Source organism: Microplitis mediator, chromosome 2 (assembly GCF_029852145.1).
Source record: "Microplitis mediator isolate UGA2020A chromosome 2, iyMicMedi2.1, whole genome shotgun sequence".
NCBI classification, from domain to species: Eukaryota; Metazoa; Arthropoda; class Insecta; order Hymenoptera; family Braconidae; genus Microplitis; species Microplitis mediator.
This window is the reverse complement of record NC_079970.1, coordinates 10493359-10517369: the sequence shown is the minus strand read 5'-3', so window position 1 is coordinate 10517369 and position 24011 is coordinate 10493359. Positions and strand designations below refer to the sequence as shown.

The 24011-nt window shown below is 30.4% G+C and overlaps 1 protein-coding gene across 5 annotated transcripts in view; it reads right to left on the bottom strand.

Moving 5' to 3' along the window:
• The window catches only part of LOC130678431 (cytospin-A), a 37314-nt gene that overhangs the window by 2245 nt on the left and 11058 nt on the right, over positions 1-24011 (bottom strand). For 4 of the 5 annotated variants that reach the window (XR_008991824.1, XM_057485619.1, XM_057485622.1 and 1 more), the window contains 3 exons: positions 13071-13262; positions 12824-13009; positions 12356-12744 (listed from right to left, as the gene is read on the bottom strand). Coding sequence is in view for 4 of the 5 variants with exons in the window: in XM_057485619.1 (XP_057341602.1) it covers positions 12356-12744; positions 12824-13009; positions 13071-13262 (767 nt within the window). In the remaining variant the exon portion in view is untranslated. The remainder of the gene's footprint in view (positions 1-12355; positions 12745-12823; positions 13010-13070; positions 13263-24011) is intronic. The other variant, XM_057485620.1, reaches the window with a different exon arrangement.

The window sequence follows — 24011 nt, the reverse complement described above, 5'->3', positions numbered from 1 at the left end:
CTACAAAAATATGCCTGCCAATTATTCCTATGACGCATGGTTAGCTACTTATAAAAATCAGAAGACGAAAAAAAAATTTTTTCCATGTTATTCTTATGGGAAATAGAAAAGTGCAATGCGGACAATGTTAATATTAATATTAAGAGCTCTAATTTTCACAGGCGTCTTTTTTTATCTAAACGAAACTTTTGAACCTGTTTAGAAGAAAAAAAAAAATTTGTTTGTTTTTTGAATCACCCTAATATATATATATATATATATAGAAATCCAACGCTTGTCGCTTTTTCAGAAGCCTGTGACTTGGTCAAAAATTGACCAAATGGCAATTTTTTTTTCCATTCTTTGTTTTTAGATGGTGTTTTTGGAAAAAAATACAAAAAATTAATTATTGGTGTCGTCTATTTTTTTTCAATTTTTTGAAAAAAATCCGAATTTTTTTGAAGATTACTACTTGAAATTTTTTTTCATCTCAATTTTTCAAACTCTGAGGTCTTTTATAAATCCACGAAAATTTCCAGAGTGATGTTTTGTGAAATAAGCCCAGCTGGGGAAAAATTTTTTTTTTAATCGATAAAAAAAAATAGAAGGAAAAGTCGGCCCACTCTGCGCTGGGCGGCATTCTTTTCAGAATTAAACAAAGCTTTTTTTAAGATAAAAAAAAAAAAAAAAACGTCGGACTTGGAGAAAATTGAGGTTTTTCTCGAAAAAGTGAAAAATTTCATAGATTTTAATATCTTAGAACTTTTTCTTAATTTTTTTCTAAAAGTACATTCAAAGAAAAAAATTTTGAAAAAAAAAAAAAACGTCCCAAATAGTCAATTTTTAAAGAAGTTATAGCTATTTGATAAAATAAAAGCCTTTTTTTTTGAAAAATTCATAACTTTTTTCGGGTTGGGTAAAAAAAGTTAAAAATTTCCTGGAAAATAATTTTAATGGGGTAGAGAAGGAAATAAAATTTTCAGCTAAATCGAAAGGGGTCGGATTAAAAAGTGGTCGATTTGACGTGGAATGTCCCATGTATAAGCGAAATACCAATAACTAACTGACTAACTTACTAATCACGCATACGTATTACTTTCTCAACTTAGATGCTCACCAAGAACAGATTTTAATACACTCCTATTTAAAATGGACTTTAGAGCAACTCACCAAATCTTATCTCCTCATTGGTTATCTACCAAACGCGCTTCTCTGATTGACTCCTACCATAATATTTTTAATCACGAGATCTCCGAAACTATAGGTCCTATTGACTCGAAATTTGGCATACGTATTTCTTCCTCAACTTAGATGCTCATCAAGAACAGAATTTAATAAACTCCTACTCAAAGTTTACTTTTTAGCAATTTACTGAATCTTCTCTTCTCATTGGCTAACTGCTAAGGCGCTTCTCTGATTGGCTTATACCAAATGGCGTAGCAACCGTTGTCATAGCAAATAAAAATTACTGACGAATTGAAAAAATCGATGGTGCAATTTTCTTTTCTAAATAAACACTGGTGGGGCTGTGCGGGGGTGTAAGAAATGAAAATATGTACGTGTTTTGACCAAGAGACCTACAGATTTGTAATTTGAAATAAAATTTACGGTTATACACCCGATTAGGTCCCTCCTCTAAATCACTCAAAAATTTCACAGAAACCGTATTTTTATGTGTGAATAAGATGTACGTTCATGATCTTAACCGCCGAAGTCGTACTAGCAGCCATTTTAACGTTAGAATTTATGTAACTCGACACGTGTACACACTAACAATTATGAATTAATTAATTGGGTAAGTAATTAACAGATAACCGCGCGAATTTAAGTGTAATATAACCGTTAGGGTAATTCATTTCCGCAAAAGTTTTTTAACTTCCCGCTAAGAAAATTGTAAATTTTCAAAAATTCGGGAAATCGAATTTCCATCAGATGTCGACGTTTCGAGGTCCTAGGGAGCTGACTAATTTCACGATGATGTCTGAGTGTATGTATGTGTGTACGTACATACGTACGTATGTATGTATGTAAATATTTATAACTCTTGAACGGATGAACCGATTTTGATCGTTGAAGTGTCATTCGACGCGGCTTGTTAATGTCTTGAGGCCGTAAAAATTTGAACTTAATCGGTATGGTGCGTTCAGAGATATTTCAAAAATAAAATTTTTTCGAAAATGTTTTATTTGGATAACTTTTAATTTGCTCGATGGATTGATTCTAAAATCTAATCAGCTCTAAAACTTTATAAGCCGCGTCGAATGCCAGCTCAACCATCAAAATCGGTTCATTCGTTCAAGAGAAACCGTCGACGAAAGAATTCAAAAAAAATTTTTTCCTTGGTTTTTTTGAAATTTCTCAAAAACGGCTAAATAAATCAATTTCAAAATTTGATCAGCTTCAGAACTTGATAAAACGCGTCGATTACCACCTCAACCATCAAAATCGGTTAATTCGTTCGCGAGATATCGTGGGAGAAGGAAATGCTAAAAAATGTGTAAAATATTAACTTAAAACTACATTAAATATTTAGTTTGCTGGATCGGGATGGTGAAAGAAATAAAAATTCACTTTTCAATGTATTGTCCATATTTAATAAAAATAAATCACAGATAATAGCAAGAGTACAAGAGTCGATCACGAGTTTATATCGGAGCACTTCTTAAACATTATTCGAGTGCATTTGAGTTGAATTTAGTTAATATAAATTGCATGGCACTGTACACATGAACATTATATTATACATATAGAGCGTAGTTGAAGATCGAGTTTGTTGAGTTTAATGAATACGAGTTTATAAATTTACACGGCACCATACACGTGAATTAATTTACACAAAAGAGCGCAATAAAGAATAAATTATTAACAATTAATGATTTACAACTATCATCAATAGTTCGAGTATAAATTTTAGTCACAATTAATTTAATTCGCGACACAGAGTACGAGTAAGAAGAGAAAAAATATAAGAAGCGTAACGAGCCGAGTCTGAACGTATAATAATTACTTTGCAGTCACAAATAAAATTTGATATTGATTTTTGAGATTAAGATTACTGGATGACTGAATGATGACATCAGTCACACCAGTTGACATCATGTACGAGTAAATAATTAATTGATGAGTAATGAAAGTGAATGTAAATTAAGAATAATTATTTGTGGCTGCAAAGTCACGTGATTGCGAGTATATGTATATATATATATATATATAGCCGGCATGTTAATTTGACACGCGGTCACCACAGCAATGAGCACAGAGTTTATATATGAAAAACCGGATATAATTGAAGAATATAGATGATAACAAATACATGGTGTATCAGCGAGTTACAATTAGAATGATGTACTTGATAGTGTAGAGTAATTAACACGATGTAATTGAATTACAATAAAAACTGATAGCACGTGGTGTTCTATCACAAGTGTTGTAGAGTAATGCGAGTTGCCGCGTAGCTGGCTATCGAGTTGAAATTCCGAGTATCAGAGGGCGCATCGATAGCAGCACCTCTGATATAGTAGAGCGTCAAATTATCAAGTGTTCTGGCGCGAACATTTGAAATTTACGCAACAAAATGGTTTTTTACAAAACAATGGCACATAAAAGTATTTGCGAGCTCGAAGAGCTCGAAAATGTATTCACAATAATGTTTTCGAGCTCAACGAGCTCGAAAACAGCGGGAAGTTTTGGGGCTGGCCCGCAGGGTCAACTGACAGACCGATTTTTTTTTTCAAGTGCTCAAGCAAAATCTCAATCTACATCGAAAAAAAAAATTCTCACCAAGTATGAGCTCTTAATTCCAATGCTAAGTACTTGCCATTTGATTTCAAAGATTTCCCATTTAAAGCACACGTAAATTAAATTACTTTTTTTTTAACTTTCTAATACTCAGCTGCGTTTCATGATATCAAGGCGGTTTTGGTCGCAAATTGAAGGCATTTGGTGTTCTTCACAAGTAACTATGGGCACTTTTGAAGAACACCAAATGCCCTACAAGTTGCGACCAAAACCGCCTTGATATCATGAAATGCAGCTGAGTCTTAGAAAGTTAAAAAAAAGTAATTTAATATACGTGTATTTTAAATGAGAAATCTTTGAAATCGAATGGCAAATACTTAGCATTGGAATTAAGAGCTCATATTTCGTGAGAATTTTTTTTTTTTCGATGTCGATTGAGATTTTGCTTGAGGACCTAAAAAAAAAACTTTTGCGGAAATGAATCACCCTAATATATATATATATAACTTGTGACTTTCAGCGTTGAACCACCTGATGCATAAAATAAAAACATTTATTTGTTGAGAGAATTAATGAATAATAAGATAATGCGTGAATAATAATCCGCAGAGACCTTAAATTGGACTCATTTTTTTCATCTTCTTTTCTCTTTAATACTGTTACAGTTTGATTAATTCAGATACTGAAGTTCATAATATGTTTGCATAAAACCAGAATTTCGGCCATTTTTTATAAAAAAAAAATTATTTGTCAAGCGTTGTTTTTTGATGGATTTTAAAAACGTTTTGTGACAACATTAGCTGGTCAGAAATTTTCGCTAACTTTCGTTACTTTCTTGCTTGTCTCGAGTGGACTGTTGATACGAAGATTCATCATGTTAATTGTTAATAGAAATGTCACGATAGTCAGAACTTCTATAATATTAAAAAATATACCGAAAGACGAGAGAGAAACTCGCATGAAAATAATGTATAGTTCTAAAGTATACTACAAAGTATAGCCATGTGTATACTTTCTATTAATGCGGCAAAATATCTCACAAATGGGTTATAAAATGTGCACGGAAACAAAAATATTTCGCTTATCGCTCACCAACGGAGATCGACAATTGTATCGTGATTAGTACTAAATTGTTACTTGGTTTTCACGATAATAAATACCGATATGCTATATACGTAAGATCCTTATAACAGCTATTTGAGTTATTGCCACTACCACAATATATATATATATATATATATATATATATATATATATATATATATATATATATATGAGGGTGTCCCAAAATAAAAAAATATTTTTTTTTTTAACGTCTTATGGGCTCAAAAGTTACTTCATATTATAGAAGGAATCCTCACAAAATTTCAGCCAGATATCTTTAAAATTGAGCTATCACAAAGGGGGGTCCCCTTTCCCATTTAAAACACACGCGAAAATTTTTCATTCTAGTTTTTCGTTATTAAGACTACCCGGGAAAAAATGATCAGACCTGACCATGCCTGTTCATGTATGATCAGGCCTGAAATTAGACCTGATCATGCCTGTTCATGTATGATTAGGCCTGAAATTAGACATGATCAGGCCTGATCATACCTGTCCATGCCTGTTCATGTCTGTTCATGTCTGAAGCGTTGAATACACTCAGGCCTGATCATGCCTGTTCATGACTGTTCATGTCTGAAGCGTTAAATACAGTCAGGTCTGATCATGCCTGTTCATACCTGCCCATGCCTATTCATGCCTGGTCATGTCTGTTCATATCTGAAGCGTTAAATACAGTCAGGTCTGATCATGCCTGTTCATACCTGCCCATGCCTATTCATGCCTGGTCATGTCTGTTCATGTCTGAAGCGTTAAATACAGTCAGGTCTGATCATGCCTGTTCATACCTGTCCATGCCTGATCATGCCTGTTCATGACTGTTCATGTCTGAAGCGTTAAATACAGTCAGGTCTGATCATGCCTGTTCATACCTGTCCATGCCTGTTCATGTCTGAAGCGTTAAATACGCTGATGTCTGACCATACCTGTACATGCCTGGTCATGTCTGTTCATGGCTGTTCATGTCTGCTCATAGATCGAAAATTTTGTTGACCAAGAATCTATCACGTATAAGATTTTTATTACTTGAAGTTCATACGAAACTTACTTTTCAACTAAATCTCTTAGGTCAGTGGGTAGCGAGTTACACTTTCGAGCGCAAAGTCCACGGTTCAAATCCTGCACACACCCGAATTTTTTATTTTTTTTATTTTTATAGCAATAATTATATACATGTATAATTGAATATAGTTATACATAATTAGATATAATTATATAGGGCCATTTTTCATATATAATTTTTTTACCCGGATGGGCATGAACAGACATGAACATACCTGATCAGACCTGAACATGCCTGATCAGGCCTGGTCAGGCATGGTCATTTTTCATGTCTGATCAGGTCTGATCATTTTTTCCCGGGTATGAAAAAAATTTTTTTTTCAGTTTTGCCTAGTATAATTTTGTAGAAAATTAAATTCTCTACAAAAAAGTGCTGATGCATTATGTATGTCAAACGAACTGGGAAAAAGTTACGGGGCTTTGAAAATCAACAAAAATTTAGTTTAATCAATGTTCAATTTTTTTTTATTATTTTTCATTTTTAGTGCATCAAAAAATTTTTTTTTCAAATTTTAACGACCACGCTCTTGTAGGAAATTTAATTTCCTTCAAAAAGTATCTGATATCATATATACTCAAATGAATGAGAAAAAAGTTACAGGGCTTTAAATGTCAACGAAAAGTGAAGTTTAAAAAATATTAATTTTTTGAACTAAAATGTCAACGGAAAGTGAACTTCATTTTTCGTTGACATTTAAAGCCCTGTAACTTTTTTCTCATTCATTTGACGTATATATGATATCAGATACTTTTTGAAGGAAATTAAATTTCCTACAAGAGCGTGGTCGTTAAAATTTGAAAAAAAAATTTTTTGATGCAATAAAAATGAAAAATAATAAAAAAAAATCGAACATTGATTAATCTAAATTTTTGTTGATTTTCAAAGCCCCGTAACTTTTTCCCAGTTCGTTTGACATACATAATGCATCAGCACTTTTTTGTAGAGAATTTAATTTTCTACAAAATTATACTAGGCAAAACTGAAAAAAAAATTTTTTTCATAGTCTTTATAACGAAAAACTAAAATGAAAAATTTTCGCGTGTGTTTCAAATGGGAAAGGGGACCCCCTTTGTGATAGCTCAATTTTAAAGATATCTGGCTGAAATTTTGTGAGGATTCTTTTTATAATATGAAGTAACTTTTGAGCCTTTTATATATTTAATGCAAGAATTTCTTTTTTTTTCCTGGCGGATCTGATTTTACGGCATTTTTCGGTATGAGTACCGTAGTTTATGGTTATGCGACCGTAATCAAGCACGGTAATTCTACGGTAAGTTCCGGTAAAATACGGTAGGTTCTGCGGAATTTTCCGTGATTTCCGCTCATTGTATATATAAGCCCAGAAAATAATTTCGTAGGGAATAAAACGCTCTACAAAAAAAGTCTCTTATTATTTTTTGATAAATTCATCTGTTTAAAGTTATTAGAGCTTGAAGTCCAATTTATAAGAAGCTTCGAGATCTTTTTACTTCCCAGCAAACGGGATCGAATTGAGTCGGATTCAACATCCTATTCGCTTTAACACGATTCAATGCGATTTTTGAAAACAGTGTTTCGTGTTAAAACGCATTGAATCGGATAGAGTAAATTCGAGGCAGAATTCAACTTACCGACCAAGTCGGTAGTCCAGTCGATGCGCACGAAAAAATGATCAAAGATCATTTTTTCGGTGGGTAAAGATCGATTTTGAAAAATTTTTTCTTTAAAATACTAGAAAAAATATAAGGAAAAAAGTTACCATAAATTTGGAGGAGGATCATTTTTTTTTATACAGAAATTAGATGTAAAATGAAATATCTCTGAAAGTATTGAGAAAATATCGAGATAAACTAGTATCATTGTTTTTGGGATTTAATAACGAACAAACTGAATTTTGAACGAAGTCACTACGACGAATAGTTGCTGAGATAAAAATTATTAAAGCGCGAAAAACGAAAAAGCACGTCATTTCGTCCGCGCGCGGATAAACAAAAGAGTGTAACTCGGCAGCAAATCGATATTTTTACAATTTTTTTTTCTCTTAATAAATCATAGATCAACCATAAAAAAATTTGGTAACTTCCAAAAAAATTTTTTCGAATTTTAAATTTAAAAAAAGTAAAAATCACTTTTTGTTAAATAAAAAATAGAAAAAATGAAAAATAAATAAAATGACCTAATGGATAATTTTGTTTGAACCATTACCCAAACAATTACAGGTAATGACAGTTAAAAAAAAATTTTTTTTCATAAAAAAACCCGTTTTGAAAATATTTGAAATTTATTAACAATTAAAAAAAAAAAAAATTATTTTTTTGATACGACAGAAATTCATCTCGCGAAATTCTGAATCGAATGGTATATACGAATTTTTGTCGATTTTTTGAAATTTTTCCTTTATAATTTTCAATATAAGGACTTAAAAAAATTTCTTGCTACGGAACTTAGAAAAAATTGGACTTCGGATATCTTCGGGAATTGCTAGAGAGAGAAAGTAATCGTTATCCGTTAGAAAAAGACACTACTTCTTATGCCTACTTTCTCTCTCTAGCAATTCCCGAAGATATCCGAAGTCCAATTTTTTCTAAGTCCCGTAGCAAGAAATTTTTTTAAGTCCTTATATTGAAAATTATAAAGAAAAAATTTCAAAAAATCAACAAAAATTCGTATATACCATTCGATTCAGAATTTCGCGAGATGAATTTCTGTCGTATCAAAAAAAAAATTTTTTTTTTTTTTAATTGTTAATAAATTTCAAATATTTTCAAAACGGGTTTTTTTTATGAAAAAAAATTTTTTTTTAACTGTCATTACCTGTAATTGTTTGGGTAATGGTTCAAACAAAATTATCCATTAGGTCATTTTATTTATTTTTCATTTTTCCTATTTTTTATTAACAAAAAGTGATTTTTACTTTTTTTAAATTTAAAATTCGAAAAAATTTTTTTGGAAGTTACCAAATTTTTTTATGGTTGATCTATGATTTATTATGAGAAAAAAAAATTGTAAAAATATCGATTTGCTGCCGAGTTACACTCTTTTGTTTATCCGCGCGCGGACGAAATGACGTGCTTTTTCGTTTTTCGCGCTTTAATAATTTTTATCTCAGCAACTATTCGTCGTAGAGACTTCGTTCAAAATTCAGTTTGTTCGTTATTAAATCCCAAAAACAATGATACTAGTTTGTCTCGATATTTTCTCAATACTTTCAGAGATATTTCATTTTACATCTAATTTCTTTATAAAAAAAAAATGATTCATCTCCAAATTTATGGTAACTTTTTTCCTTATATTTTTTCTAGTATTTTAAAAAAAAAATTTTTCAAAATCGATCTTTACCCACCGAAAAAATGATCTTTGACCATTTTTTCGTGCGCAACGACTGGACTACCGACTTGATCGGTAAGTTGAACTCTGCCTCGAATTTACTCTATCCGATTCAATGCGTTTTAACACGAAACACTGTTTTCAAAAATCGCATTGAATCGTGTTAAAGCGAATAGGATGTTGAATCCGACTCAATTCGATCCCGTTTGCTGGGGTTTTCCACAATTTTGGACAAAAAAAAATTTTTTTCGTTGGAACTACCCCGTTTAATCAATTATTTATTTAAAAAACGAGTGGGCCACCTCAAAATGTTGAGTAAAAAATTTTTTTTTTTCTTGAAAAACTTTTTTTTTTTATAAGGTACAAATTCTACCCCCATGCTAAGAAAAACAAAAAAAAAGTTTTTTTTCAACCCACCCTAATACATACACTCGGACATCATCGTGAAATTAGTCAGAATAGCTTCCTAGGACCTCAAAACGTCGACATCTGATGAAAATTCGATTTTCGTAAATCGGACCGAAACGAATAACTTCCCGAATTTTTGAAAATTTACAATTTTCTTAGCGAGAAGTTAAAAATTAAAATGATAATTATAATCACTTGTTAAGCATATTCTCACGTAAAAGATGTAAAAAATCACATAATATAAATTTGTATGTTTCAATTATTTTAAATCAATTGATTTATCATTCATATCGACAGTGATAATTATTCAATAATGTAACGCTTATAAAATGTACAGGAGATACTGCGCAGAAAATCTAATGGCTGATTCTCAGGCAAGGAAGCGAGTTTCAGCTTCTGACACGAGGGAGCGCGTTTCAGCTGTCTCACAATAGCCCGGCAAATTCAAAGGTATGATACTTCAAAGAAAGAAAAACTTTAAAAAATAGTTTTCTGATTGCTTTTAAAAGCATGACATTGAAATAAAAATAACTAGAAAACAATTCAGAACTTCGAAAAACTTTATTCGTAATAATTTGGAAGAAATAAAATTACCTTCAAAAAAATTTCTATGACATTTTGTGATAAGACTGATAGTTTCGCCGGGAAAATAAAAAGATTTCAAAATTTACTATAAATTTGACTTTAAACTCAAATAACTTTTGAACAGTTGGATTTATCAAAAAATGATAAGGGACTTTTTTGTAGAGCGTTCAATTTCCTACAACCATATAAATCGTGCATAAAAATCCGTTGATTGGTTTGTGATCTAGAAAATTCTAAAAAAAATTTTTTTTTCCCGTGTTATTTAAATGGAAAATATAAACATGGATTGAGGCAAACCTTAATATAATCATTAAAAGCTAGAATTAGTACCAAAATTTTTTTTCACCTCCGGGCAGAAAGCGTCAACTTTCGTCCCGCTGTGCAAAACGAAGTTGTCGCTTTCCGCCTCCGTCGAGGAGAAAACAGTATACACTCCTCGGAAAGTAAATAAGAAAGCCTCAGATCACATGTTTGTTGACCTCGGCTTCGCCTCGGCCAACAATTACATGTGATCTGAGACATTTCTTACAGGTTAATTGTAGGTTTAGGTTTCACTATATTTAAAAATTAGGAATTTTCTTCCGAAAAAATCAATTCTTGCCCCTAATACACTTTAAGGTTGTTATTGTCTAATTTTATTTAACTTCTGAGCTTTTAAAAACAATCCAAAGAAACTTCAGCGCAAAGTCATAAAAATAAGCCAAATTTAGAAATTTTTTTAATTTCAATCGAAAAAAAAAATATAAAGGAAAGTCGGCACAAAATGGGAATGGCGGGGTTAAATACTGTCTTGGTTGAAGTTTTTTTTTTGAGACAAAAAAATTGAGAATCGAAGGTTACGGACTTCGAAAAAATGACGGTTTTATTGAAAAAACTAAAATATTTCATATATCGTGACTTCCGAAAAATTTTTTGTATTTTTTTTCTGAAAACTACATTTAAAAACACAAATTTTGAAAAAAAAAAAAGTGCCGAAAGGTTAATTTGTGAGAACGTTATGGAAATTTGAAAAAAAAGAGCGGTTTTTTTCAAAAATTCGTAACTTTTTTTTGGATTGGGTAAAAAAATCTGGAAAAATTCAGAAAAATGTCTTTGGTAGGATAAAAAATGATAAAAAAGTTTCAGCGAAATCGAAGGGGGTCGGGTCAAAACCTCGGTGATTTGACATGGAATGCCCCCTGTATAAATTATTTAGATTTCTGGCGTATCGTTGACGGAATGATTTAAACGATAGTTATTATACCAAAACGGATCGTTACTATAGCAAAACGATTTTATGATTTCGGGATCCGCCTGAATCGCGATAATCACGATCCGATAGACCAACACTTTCCGTATACAAAGTATAACCAACCGAGGAGAGAGAAAATCACGATACCGTTGAGTGGTGAGCGCAATATTTTTTTCTCCGTGTGATTCTTAGTTATTATAAATTTAAGTTATAATTAATTGTATAGTATTACATATATGTAAAACTATACCTTAAAGTATACTTTTTAATATATTCGAAATTTATGACTTAAACTTTAGTTGATCGAAGATATTTATGATAGAAGTAGAAAGTATAATAATCGATATACATTGCAAATCTATCAACGAGTATATCTCAAATATATAAAAGAAGTATTAAAAAAAGTATACAAATTAGTATAGCTTAGAAAAACGAAAATTATATCAGTCGAGAAAAAAATTATCTTCAAAAAATGTATCTCTCAAGATGATTTCGTCTTACTCCAAAACAACTTAGGTCTTCCTGAGAATTTCGAGATAATTAGAGTATACTCATTGTATATCATTTTTATTATATAATGCGGGTATAGTTTAGCTTATACAAAATTTATATAACTCAGAGTATATTAAATTATAAATCTTACTTATACTGATAAAGTATAATCAAGTATATCAAAACGGCAAAAAATAGTAGCATGAAAATATATTGAGAATTATATATTGAAGTATAATTTTATATATACAATTATAATTTGAGATATACTTTTCACCTTTACACTTTTTTCATGCGGGAAAGAATATAAAGAAAAGAAGACTTACTCCGTGATTGCGGGAAAAAGCGACGCTACTATTGTCAGTCGAAAATCGACCGCAATATCCTTACCACACTACACTCGAAAAATCAACTTTCGCAGTGGGTATTACAAAAAAGGTTTTACTCACCAATGTTGTCGTGATTCCGACGCTTTCGGCTGCTGAAAATGCCAAAAAAAAATTCCGTTTCTTCTCAGAAGGGCTCAAAGAGTCATAAGGTATTTTATCGGGCAGATATGAATGAAGAATAGCACAAAGTGCAAGACCGTCATTCCAAGAACTACTAAAATTTGTGATATCAATATTTCGATAACCTATTGTTTTATTTTGACACCATTTAAGCAATGCATTCCGCTTTGAACCACCGTTTTTAACTAAACCACATAGAGGATCCTTGCCAGTGAGATCTGTTACAGTGTTTCGTTGTACGAAATCGATAGTGTTTACATTTAATGTTGCAGAATCTAACAGTTCTTTTGAGTTCAAGTTTATGATTGGTACTGAAGATTTTTGTGATTCTATAATTCAAATAGTAAATAAAAAATTTTTAAAAAATTAATTTTAATCTCCAATCAGCTTTAAAATTACTATTCTTACCTGGAAATGGCAGCTTTTTATTACCAATAGAATGAGTATTATTAATATTTGATGAATTTGAAGCACTTATTAAATTATTCATTTGGTGTTGATCGCGCAATGAAGTTTTTAAGCTCAACAGATCATTAGTTCCAATAGAATTCAAAGAAGATGTAGAACTACTTTGGCTACCGGGTCCTGAAATTACTTAAATATCGTTAGATTTCATTTATACATCTGAATAACGTATGTTATGTAATTTACATACCAGATTTGGCTTGTTTAGTTGCATTTTCGATACTCTCGATCAAACATTTTACGGAAAGCCTTGAATCTTGTCGTGGAATATTAGATTTCCGAAGCATAACCATTTCCTGTTTGACACTAGTCAATACGTTCGGTTGAGTTTCAACAGAAGTCGATGTTTGTCGTAACGCTAACGGGGTATTTTTTGGATTTACTGCAAAAAAGTTTAATTGACCCGATAAAAAATGATTTTATCTGATTATATATGAGTATATATGATTATATATGAGATCATATATAATTATATATAATCATATATGAAATTATATATGATTGTACATGGTTATACATGGAATTATATACAATTATATATGAACCTATATATAATTAGATCTGATTAGATCTAACTGATAAAGGCTAGGTATAATCATATATAAGTCTATATATAATCAGATCTAACTATACTTGAGTCTATATATAATTAGATCTGATCAGACTTCAATGACATGAAACCTATTACATATATATATATATATATATATATATATATATATATATATATATATATATGGGCAGATCCATTAATTCTCGACGAAAGTGTGCGCACTCAGGTCAACGATTTTGATGCCGATTTTTTCCTCAAAAGTACACCTTAAAAAAAGAAGATCCTTAAAATTTGGACCCGATATAATCAAATCTGGCCGCTGGAGAATTTTTTGAATTTTTAAAAAAGTCGATTTTTCACTGATTTTCGAATATTTGTATCTCAGCTTCTATATAACTTAAAGACTCCTGCCCAACGGCATTTTTCTCAGTAGACTCTCTACTTTTAAGAAAAAAATAAATATTTGGTCTAAACTCAAATAGGGCTTAGCTGACAGCCTCTAACTAACGAACTGTTTTGGTTAAATTTTACCTATTTGTAAAACACTAGTATACGTACAGTAATCGAAGTTGAGGATCGACCAGCAGCTAATGTCTTCTATTGGGGTATACTTTAGTAGAATCTATGCAATTTTTACTTCATTGCTTCTATTAAATAAAGTTATAGCCATCTGAAACCAATCAAATTTTAAAAAATTACAGTTTTCAGATGGCTAGAACTTTTTTCTCGGAACTTCGATTTCCTTCAAACTTTCAGGAAAGTTGCTTTATTATGTTCCTAAAAAGCCCTGAAAATCGGGGCTGGGGAATCGAGCTTGTATTCAAGTTATGAATTTTTTAATATTGCCAAAATTGCGTTGTTGAATATAATATTTGCTGATAATTTCTTACATATCTATCGAATTATTCATATCTTATAGACAAGTGAATTATTAATATTCTCTGTACATAGATATAGCTGATGTCAGTAACCATTTGAGTAACGTCTCAAGTAAACATTTTACCCTTAAAAGCGCTATCGTTCTTATATAGTTTGAATTTGTTTCAAAAGTCGCGCTCGGGCTACTCTGTTACTCAATTTATCCGCTTTGTGGCGTGACTGAGGTACTAATGTTATCATACGCTCATGAAAGCATTGCAATCTACGTTGAAGTTCTCTAGGTATGAAGGTCTACAGTATTTAGAAATTTTTATGTGTTTAATTTGGAGTATTTAAACTATCAAAACTTGAAACAATGGATAAGTGTTATATTGGTCAGTCACGCCACAAAGCGGATAAATTGAATTTTTTTTCTTGCGCGCAAATTTTTTTTTTGTGTTGAACTATGGTTTTTTCCACATGCACTTGAAAAAAAAAATTTGGCTCCGAAATGAAGCACCCTAATATATATATATATATATATATATATATATATATATATATATATATATATAATAGAACCATGTTTTGAGGACACGATTGCGCCTACAATTCTTATCGGATCCTAATGAAATTTTTCACACTTATTCTACGGGCGATTATCACGGTTAAGTTCGAAGATGGGCTAAATCGTTTGATTAGTTTAGAAGTTATGGCAGCTTAAAATTTCCACGATTTTTCGAAAAAATCAGTTTTTATCCACTTTCAAATTCATCGAATTTTAAAACTAATACTCATAGACATTTTCCGTAAAAAGTATCTGAAAGCTTGACTAATAAACTTCAATTTATGACCTTAAATTTTATGTTTTGACCATTTCTTCAAATAATTTGATAGCTTTGAAAATTTTAATCGAATCAAAAAATGTTGAAAATATGGTTTTCATTCCACATAACTTAAGCATTTTTCATTATAATTCAATTTCGTCAGTTGTATTTTATTGTGAAGAACATAACCTGCGAATTTCACAGCTATTTTATATTTTAAAAGGATTTCTTTTATCACTTATGATGTTTCAAACGTACCGGTACGTCCTATAATTATAACTGGTCTTGCCATCGTAATAGCGATTACAATTATGATCTCATACTAATCAAATTTTCTATACTTTGTTTACGCGAAGGTTAGTTTGGTACATTACCTATATAATGTTTTGTCAAATCAACTATCTAAAGTTCTTTATCGAAAATAGTCATTGTCTTTTTTTACCCTCACTCTTAGAAAACGAGCCTAATTTCATACCATGACTACACACTAACATGTATCACAAGATATTCATGTACGAAATTAAGTTATTCGATCAATTGAGTAAGAAATCTACCTTCCATTTCAGCTGCCGAATAGTCTTTTTATTTTTCGAACATTTTTTTTTTTCTTAGCCTATATGAAAATTTTATAAGGTGAAAGTTTTATAAGGTAATATAATTTTAAAAGGTCACGATCTATTTTTGAAGTTTTCCTATTTAAAAAGCATAGAAATGATATCTAATTTTTTAAAAAAAATTCCTACTCAGGCAGTTTTTGGGCTCGTTTTATTGGGCCCGTAGTCCTCTTTAAAATTACTCTAAGTAACATAGATGCATTTACAACGGTTCAAAAGTTATCAGACTTTAAACTTCAAAAATTTTTATGTTCCCCAAATATCATAATTAATGGCTATCATTATTCCAGCTATCAATTTTCTCGAAAAAATGTCATACAATTTTTGTAGTGTGTTAAATACTCTACAAGAAATACCTAAAACTATTCAATATTGTCAACGTCACTGTTTACTTTTGTTAACTTTTCTCTTTTAAAGGGTTTTAGAATTATTCAATTTTGATTTTATTCTCGTGACAAATTGAACTTTTGTACTTGTCCTTTTTTGCACACCTCAATCGCGAAAGCGTTAGGTGTGCTTTACTGTCACTCTCTCACTCTCGGCCCTTTCACGGACTTTAAATCCTCTCTACTTTCTTTATAGTACACCAAAGTTGTTAATGATATATACCATTTTAAAGGAAATTTATTAAGGAACATTTTTCAATGCAATCCTTATTTGATTAATGATGTGATTAATTTAAAAAAAATGATTTAGTCCGAAGCCCTCAGTGCGTCAATTGTGGTGTTCGGACTCGTCTAAACACGATAACTTTCGAAAAACAAGACTTATCGACTTAGTTTTTTTTTTATTATCTGTGTATTTCTGATCACAAGAACCCTTTCAAAAATTACTATCTGAATCCTTTTTGTTTTGGTGTAATTAATAAAAAAACGTGAAAACTGATTCTTCGTGAAAAATTTAGCTGCTATTTTTACTGTTGTTATTATTTTTTTCATTGTTTCTCTCTATCAACTACTGGTGGCAGCGCTAGCGTATCAATATGTTTGAAAAAAAAAGCGACATTTAAGACAAAACAAGGCGGGATATTTAGAAAAAAATGTTAGTAAAAAAATATTAAACTGAAAATAAGAAATAAAAATAAAAAAATTAAATTGATAATTTGTAAGTTGAATAAAAGTTCATAATAAAAAAAAATATATTAATATTATATAATAATAAAAGTAATGATTAAAAATAAATTGAGCGATTGAGGTGTGCACTTTTGGATTTTCCAACATTTTTTTTTTTTTTTTTTTTCAGTATAAAATTAATCGTGAGTTTTTAGGTTTATTTCTTCACAAACATTTTTCACTTAACTTGAAACGAAAGTAATTCAATTTCATAAAGACTGAGATCGTCGAAAACTATCGGCGCTTCGATCGATACGTTAATTCATAGAACTACATAATAATTGATCAAGCTCGATTAATTTTATACCAAAAAAAGTTTGGAAAATCCAAAAGTGCACGCCTCATAACTCATATTTAATTTTGAAGTCAAAATAACTTGTATCCCTCAATTATAGAGTAAAATAAAAAAAAAAATTTTTTTTTGCTACTATCACGCTTCACGCTACTTTTTATGTCAACATTTGACGTCAAAAAATAGAAAGAAAGTAAAAAAGAGTTGTGCAAAAAAAAGCCGCATGGATGCAGCACCGGTAAAAGGCTCATAATAGAATATATCTATATATATGAGGTTTGCAAAAATATCCGTCAGAGGTAGCATCAGTGGAAGAAAATATACACGGGATTTTGTATACAAAAATGCTATCAGTCATCACTTTTAATTTAATATTAAAAAAACGATAGAAACTACGATAGTGAATATCGAAAGGGTTCATCTTGAGAAAATTCTGAACAAAATAAAAAAAATCGCTCTCGATACGATAATTTTTCGGCAGTTATTCTGACTACATCCCAATAGAATTAATACATACAGACATCCGGACGTCCAAGTAAAATTTTCTTCAAACTCGTTTTTTCTTTAAAGTAGCAGAACCAACGTTCTTTAAAAAACATAAAATAAGTTTTCTCAAGTCTTTTCTTGATATACGTGTACTCATATTATCTTCTCGATGAAATATCAACGTAATAGAGTCATCTTAAGGCGAGAAAATTGCTTGGCCTTGACGTGTTGAGAGTAGAGCACTTCCTCAACGCTTCGCTTATGAGGCGTGCGAAAAAAAAGGACAAATACAAAAGTTCAATTGTCACGAGAATAAAATTAAAATTAAATAATTCTAAAACCCTTTAAAAGAGAAAAGTTAACAAAAATAAACAATGACGATGACAATATTGAATATTTTTAGGTATTTCTTATAGAGTGTTCAACACACTACAAAAGTTGTATGACATTTTTTCTAGAAAATTTATAGCTGGAATAATGATAGCCATTAATTATGATTTTTTGGGGAAAATACAAATTTTTGAAGTTTAAAGTCTGATAACTTTTGAACCGTTGTAAATGCATCTATGTTACTTAGAGTAATTTTAAAGAGGACTACGGGCCCAATAAAACGAGCCCAAAAACTGCCTGAGTAGGAATTTTTTTTAAAAAATGGGATATCATTCCCATGCTTTTTAAATGGGAAAACTTCAAAAATTGATCGTGACCTCTTAAAATTAAAATTAAAGGCTAAAATTTTCAAGAAATTTTATTTTTTGTCGTCTACAATAGGGTGGGTTGAAAAAAAAATTTTTTTTTGTTTTTCTTAGCATGGGGGTAGAATTTGTACCTTATAAAAAAAAAAATTTTTTCAAGAAAAAAAAAATTTTTTTACTCAACATTTTGAGGTGGCCCACTCGTTTTTAAAATAAATAATTGATTTAACGGGGTAGTTCCAACGAAAAAAAATTTTTTTTTGTCCAAAATCGTGAAAAACATCTAATAATTGTCGAATGTGAATTTTTTTTACTTCACTTTCATTTTAATTCAAAAGAAAATGCTTTTCATTTTTGAATTTTTCACTTAAATTACAAAAGTAATGGGAAAAAAATTTTTTCAACTCCTGACTTTCAATTAGCTTTCAAGGGGACACCCTACAGATTCTAGAACACCATGTAATTTTTTTCGTTGGGACTACCCCGTTTGATCAATTATTTATTTTAAAAACGATTGGGCCACCTCAAAATGTTGAGTAAAAAAATTTTTCTTTTCTTAAAAAACTTTTTTTTTTTATAGGGTACAAATTCTACCCCCATGCTAAGAAAAACAAAAAAAAAGTTTTTTTTCAACCCAACCTAGTCTACAATAACATTTTCATATAGGCTAAGGAAAAAAAAATGTTCGAAAAATAAAAAGCACCCTAATATACATATCAGACTGTTTAAAAAAAAAACGACTAATTTTTTATTTCTTCATTATATCGAAAATATTGTTGGAAATCACGGGAAAAGAATATTGTGACAGTTTGAGCTCTTAATATTAAAATTAACAACTCCCGCATGGCAATTTTTAATTTCCCGTTTAAATAACAAGGGGAAATTTTTTTTTAAACTTTGGAATTTTATTACTCATCAGCAAATCAGTGTATCGGAAAAAACAACGACTACTCATGTTGAAAATTGAACGCTCTACAAATGATGTCTCTTATCATTTTTCGAAAAATTACAATTTTCAAAAGTTATTCAAGGTCAAAATTGGATTCATAGTAAATTCTAGTATTATTTGACTTTTTCGGCAATCCTATCAGACTGATCATAAAATATCATAAAATCTTTTTTGTAGCGAATTTCAATTCCTACAAAGCACCTCTGATTTAATTTTTTCTAATTCTGTATAGTTTTCTATTTATTTCCATTTTAACTTCAAGCTTTTGAAATCGATGAGAACACAATTTTTTTTAAAAGCTTGACATTAAAATGGAAATAAATTGAAAACAATGCGGAATTTCAAAAAACTTTAACTGAATTAATTTGTAGGAAATAAAATTGTCTACAAAACGAATCTACGACATTTTATGATAACCCTGATTAAAAATATTCATTGAAAAGTATTGAAAAAGATGAGAATTGAATACTTTTGAATACTTTCTATACCCAAAGGCTTTCATTTGTACATAAAATTAATACTTTTCAATCCCAAAATAATATAAGAATTTCTAAACTTCCGAAGAATTGGAAAAGATTCAAATAAATTGATATTTTTAATCTTTCTGAATACTTCTCAATACCAAAAAAGTTTCGAATTTTAGAGTCACGTATGGGATTGAAAAGAATTCAAATGAATTGAAATTTTTGAATCTTTCTGAATCCTTCTCAATACCGAAATAATTTCATATTGGAAGGTATTGAAATGATCAAAGATAGAATTCTGTTCAATACTTTTGAATTCCATTTTACGAATTAGAAAGTATTTAAATGATCGAAATTTCAATTTCATTCAATACTTTCTAAAACCTCCGTGGGATTGAAAAGAATTGAAATAATTTTCAATCCTTTTCAATGAATATTTTGAATCAGGAAAATCTGATAGTATTGCCGAAAAAATCAAATAATACTAGAATTTACTGTGAATCCAACTTTGACCTTGAATAACTTTTGAAAATTTCAATTTTTCGAAAAATGATAAGAGACATTATTTGTAGAGTGTTTAATTTTCGACAAAAGTAGTCATTGTTTTTTCCGATACACTGATTCGCCGATGAGTGATAAAATTCTAAAGTTGAAAAAAAAATTTTCCCATGTTATTTAAACGGGAGATTAAAAATTGCCATGCGGGAGTTGTTAATTTTAATATTAAGAGCTCAAACTGTCACAATATTCTTTTTTTGTCATATCAACTGCGAAAATTGGATTTTCAAGCAACATGCAAAGGGCGCAAACTATACGATTTCTGGCAATCTATAGTTTGGTTAACTTACCTCGAACTTGTATCGAAAAGTAACTTCTCTCTCTCTATCTGTCTCTACATTCCTACACGACTTAAAACATTTTTGACAGTTTCTCTCTCAAATTCAACTTCCGCTTCGCTCGACCGGATAACTAACTCGGTCTTGATAAGAAAGCGCCCATAGCCTCAAACTCGTGACGTCACTTCAAGCCGTCAGAATCCGTACCGTTCCGCATAAGTATCGAAAATAAATATTTTATGCAATTAAATATTAATTAAAAAATCGGAAAAAATTCTGGTGTCATCTAGACACTTCTAAGAATATGGTTTCGCGGTAATAAAAGTTGCATCACCATTTTTCAAAAAGTTATTCAATTGTTAATCAACATTTTTAACTTCTTGCTAAGAAAACTGTAAATTTTCAAAAGTTTGGGAAGTTATTGGTTTCGGTAGGAAGCTATTCTGACTAATTTCACGATGATGTCCGAGTGGGTGTATGTATGTACGTACGTATGTAAATACCTGTATCTTTTGAACGGATGAACCGATTTTGAAGTATAAGGTGTCATTCGACCCAGCTTGTCAATATCTTGAAGCCGTAAGAAAATTGAGCTTGATCGGTAGGGCTCGTTCAGAGATATTCCAAAAATAAAATTTTTTCAAACATGTTTTTTTTTGAATAACTTTTAATGTGCTCGATGGATTGATCCCAAAATGGACTGGGCTCTAGAGCTTTATAAGCCGCGTCGAATGCCACCTCAACCAACAAAATCGGTTCAATCGTTCAAGAGAAACCGTTGTCGAAAGAATTAAAAAAAAAATTCTTTTTTATTTTTTTTTAAATATCTCAAAAACGACTCGATAAATCGAATTCAAAATTCGATCAGCTTGCTACTTGCTACTTGCTACTTGCTACTTTGCTACTTGCTACTTAGTAACTTTTCCAAAATTTCGATATCGGAAAATAATCATAGAAATGGTCATGAATTCTATGATTATTCCCTTCCATCATAGCATTCTTAGCAATAGTAAATATTCTATTTAATTGTTTTAAAATATTAATTTATTTAATGCCGTAAGATGGACGGTGGTGTTTGAATTTGATATTTGCTACTTGCTACTTGCTACTTGCTACTTGCTACTTGCTACTTTGCTACTTGCTACTTAGTAACTTTTCCAAAATTTCGATATCGGAAAATAATCATAGAAATGGTCATGAATTCTATGATTATTCCCTTCCATCATAGCATTCTTAGCAATAGTAAATATTCTATTTAATTGTTTTAAAATATTAATTTTTTTTTTTTTTTTTCGTTGTTTGCTTCGATCAGCTTGTCAATATCTTGAAGCTGTAAGAAAATTGAGCTTGATCGGTAGGGCTCGTTCAGAGATATTCCAAAAATAAAATTTTTTCAAACATGTTTTTTTTTGAATAACTTTTAATGTGCTCGATGGATTGATTCCAAAATGGACTGGGCTCTAGAGCTTTATAAGCCGCGTCGATTGCCATCTCAACCGTCTCAATCGGTTGATTCGTTTGAGAGATATCGTTGGAGAAAAAATGGTGAAAAACGTTTTTTTTCGAAAACAACAGCATACAAACGTATTTTAGAGCTCGAAAATGTATTCACAATAATGTTTTCGAGGTTCCTGAGCTCGAAAACAGCGGGAAGTTTTGGGGCTGGCCCGCAGGGTCAACTGACAGACCGATTTTTTTTACGGGTTTGTGTTGTCATAAAAGGCGGTATAAAAGTTTAAATAATTAATCTATCAATTTTTCGTTTCTTGGAGCCCTTTTTATAAACATACTCAACAAGATGACAGTATGAAAGTTTATAAAATATTTTTATTTCATTAATTATTAATTTTTGAAGTAGCAAAAAAATTAAAAATTTAAATTACCTGACTAAGTCGTGTACGCATATCACTCAGTCAGGTTCCGCACGGTAATCAGTGTGGTGCTGCACCACAATCGAGCATTGTTTTCCAGCACCGTACTGAGTAGGGTGCAGAACAGTAACCAGTCGGGTTCCAATCTTTCCGTGTGGTGACAATTAGTGATCACGTCGTTTATAATATTATTGTATAATTTTTGTTTTTTAATTATTTTTTGCATTCGTTTGTTTTACCGAATACAAATATTAATAATTATTCTTAGGATATCATAAAGAGCATTAATTTAGCATAACACTGTACACTTATAATTTGATTTATATTGTAAAACTGCCGAAGGCGTAAATAATAATAAATAAATAAATATTTGTCATAACATTATTTGTTTATGAAATATAAGCATTGTAAGAAATAGAAAATGCTAATTCTTATATACAAATGCGTGTAGTTAGAGAACTATAACAGATAAACGTTAGGTTAAAAATTTTTAAGAAAGCTTAAGCCATACTTTATAAAAACGACTGGAAGATCGAAAACTGTATCTGCAATAGTTGCAAAGTTACAGCAATTTGTTTGTTGACAAATCGAGTCAGAGCTTGGACTTTGTCGTACTCCAAAATCAAAATGTTTATTAAACAATTGAAAAAAAATTTTTTTGACATTTTGTTGCAGGTTGCTGTTTTTGTAATTTTTTTATGTTCTAGAAAAAAATTAAAATAAAAAAATAAATTGTAACAAATTGTTAAACTTTTAAACGAATAAATTGTTGACGAAAAAATTTTTTTTTGCCATTATATTTAGAAATGCAAATTATGATTTAAAAAAAAAACAATTCCTTACTTATTTATTTAAATAATCAAAATATGAAAAAAACGATTATAAACAATAAGATATTGTTTTTAAGAAAAAAATTTTTTTTAAAAAATCATTATTTTCTTACGCTAACAATATGGTGAAAAAAAATTTTTCAAAAATATTTAATTAATCCGTTGGTGTATAAAAAATTTACAAACAAATGACCAAGAATCTATCACGTATAAGATTTTTATTACTTGAAGTTCATACGAAACTTACTTTTCAACTAAATCTCTTAGGTCAGTGGGTAGCGAGTTACACTTTCGAGCGCAAGGTCCACGGTTCAAATCCTGCACACGCTCGAATTTTTTATTTTTTTTATTTTTATAGCAATAATTATATACATGTATAATTGAATATAGTTATACATAATTAGATATAATTATATAGGGCCATTTTTCATATATAATTTTTTTACCCGGATGGGCATGAACAGACATGAACATACCTGATCAGACCTGAACATGCCTGATCAGGACTGGTCAGGCATGGTCATTTTTCATGTCTGATCAGGCCTGAAGACTCATGCCTGTTCATGTCTGATCAGGTCTGATCATTGTTTCCCGGGTATGTTTATAAAAAGGGCTCCAAGAAACAAAAAATTCATGGATTAATTATTTAAACTTTTATACCGCCTTTTATGACAACACAAACCCGTAAAAAAAATGTTAATTAACAATTGAATAACTTTTTGAAAAATGGTGATATAACTTTTA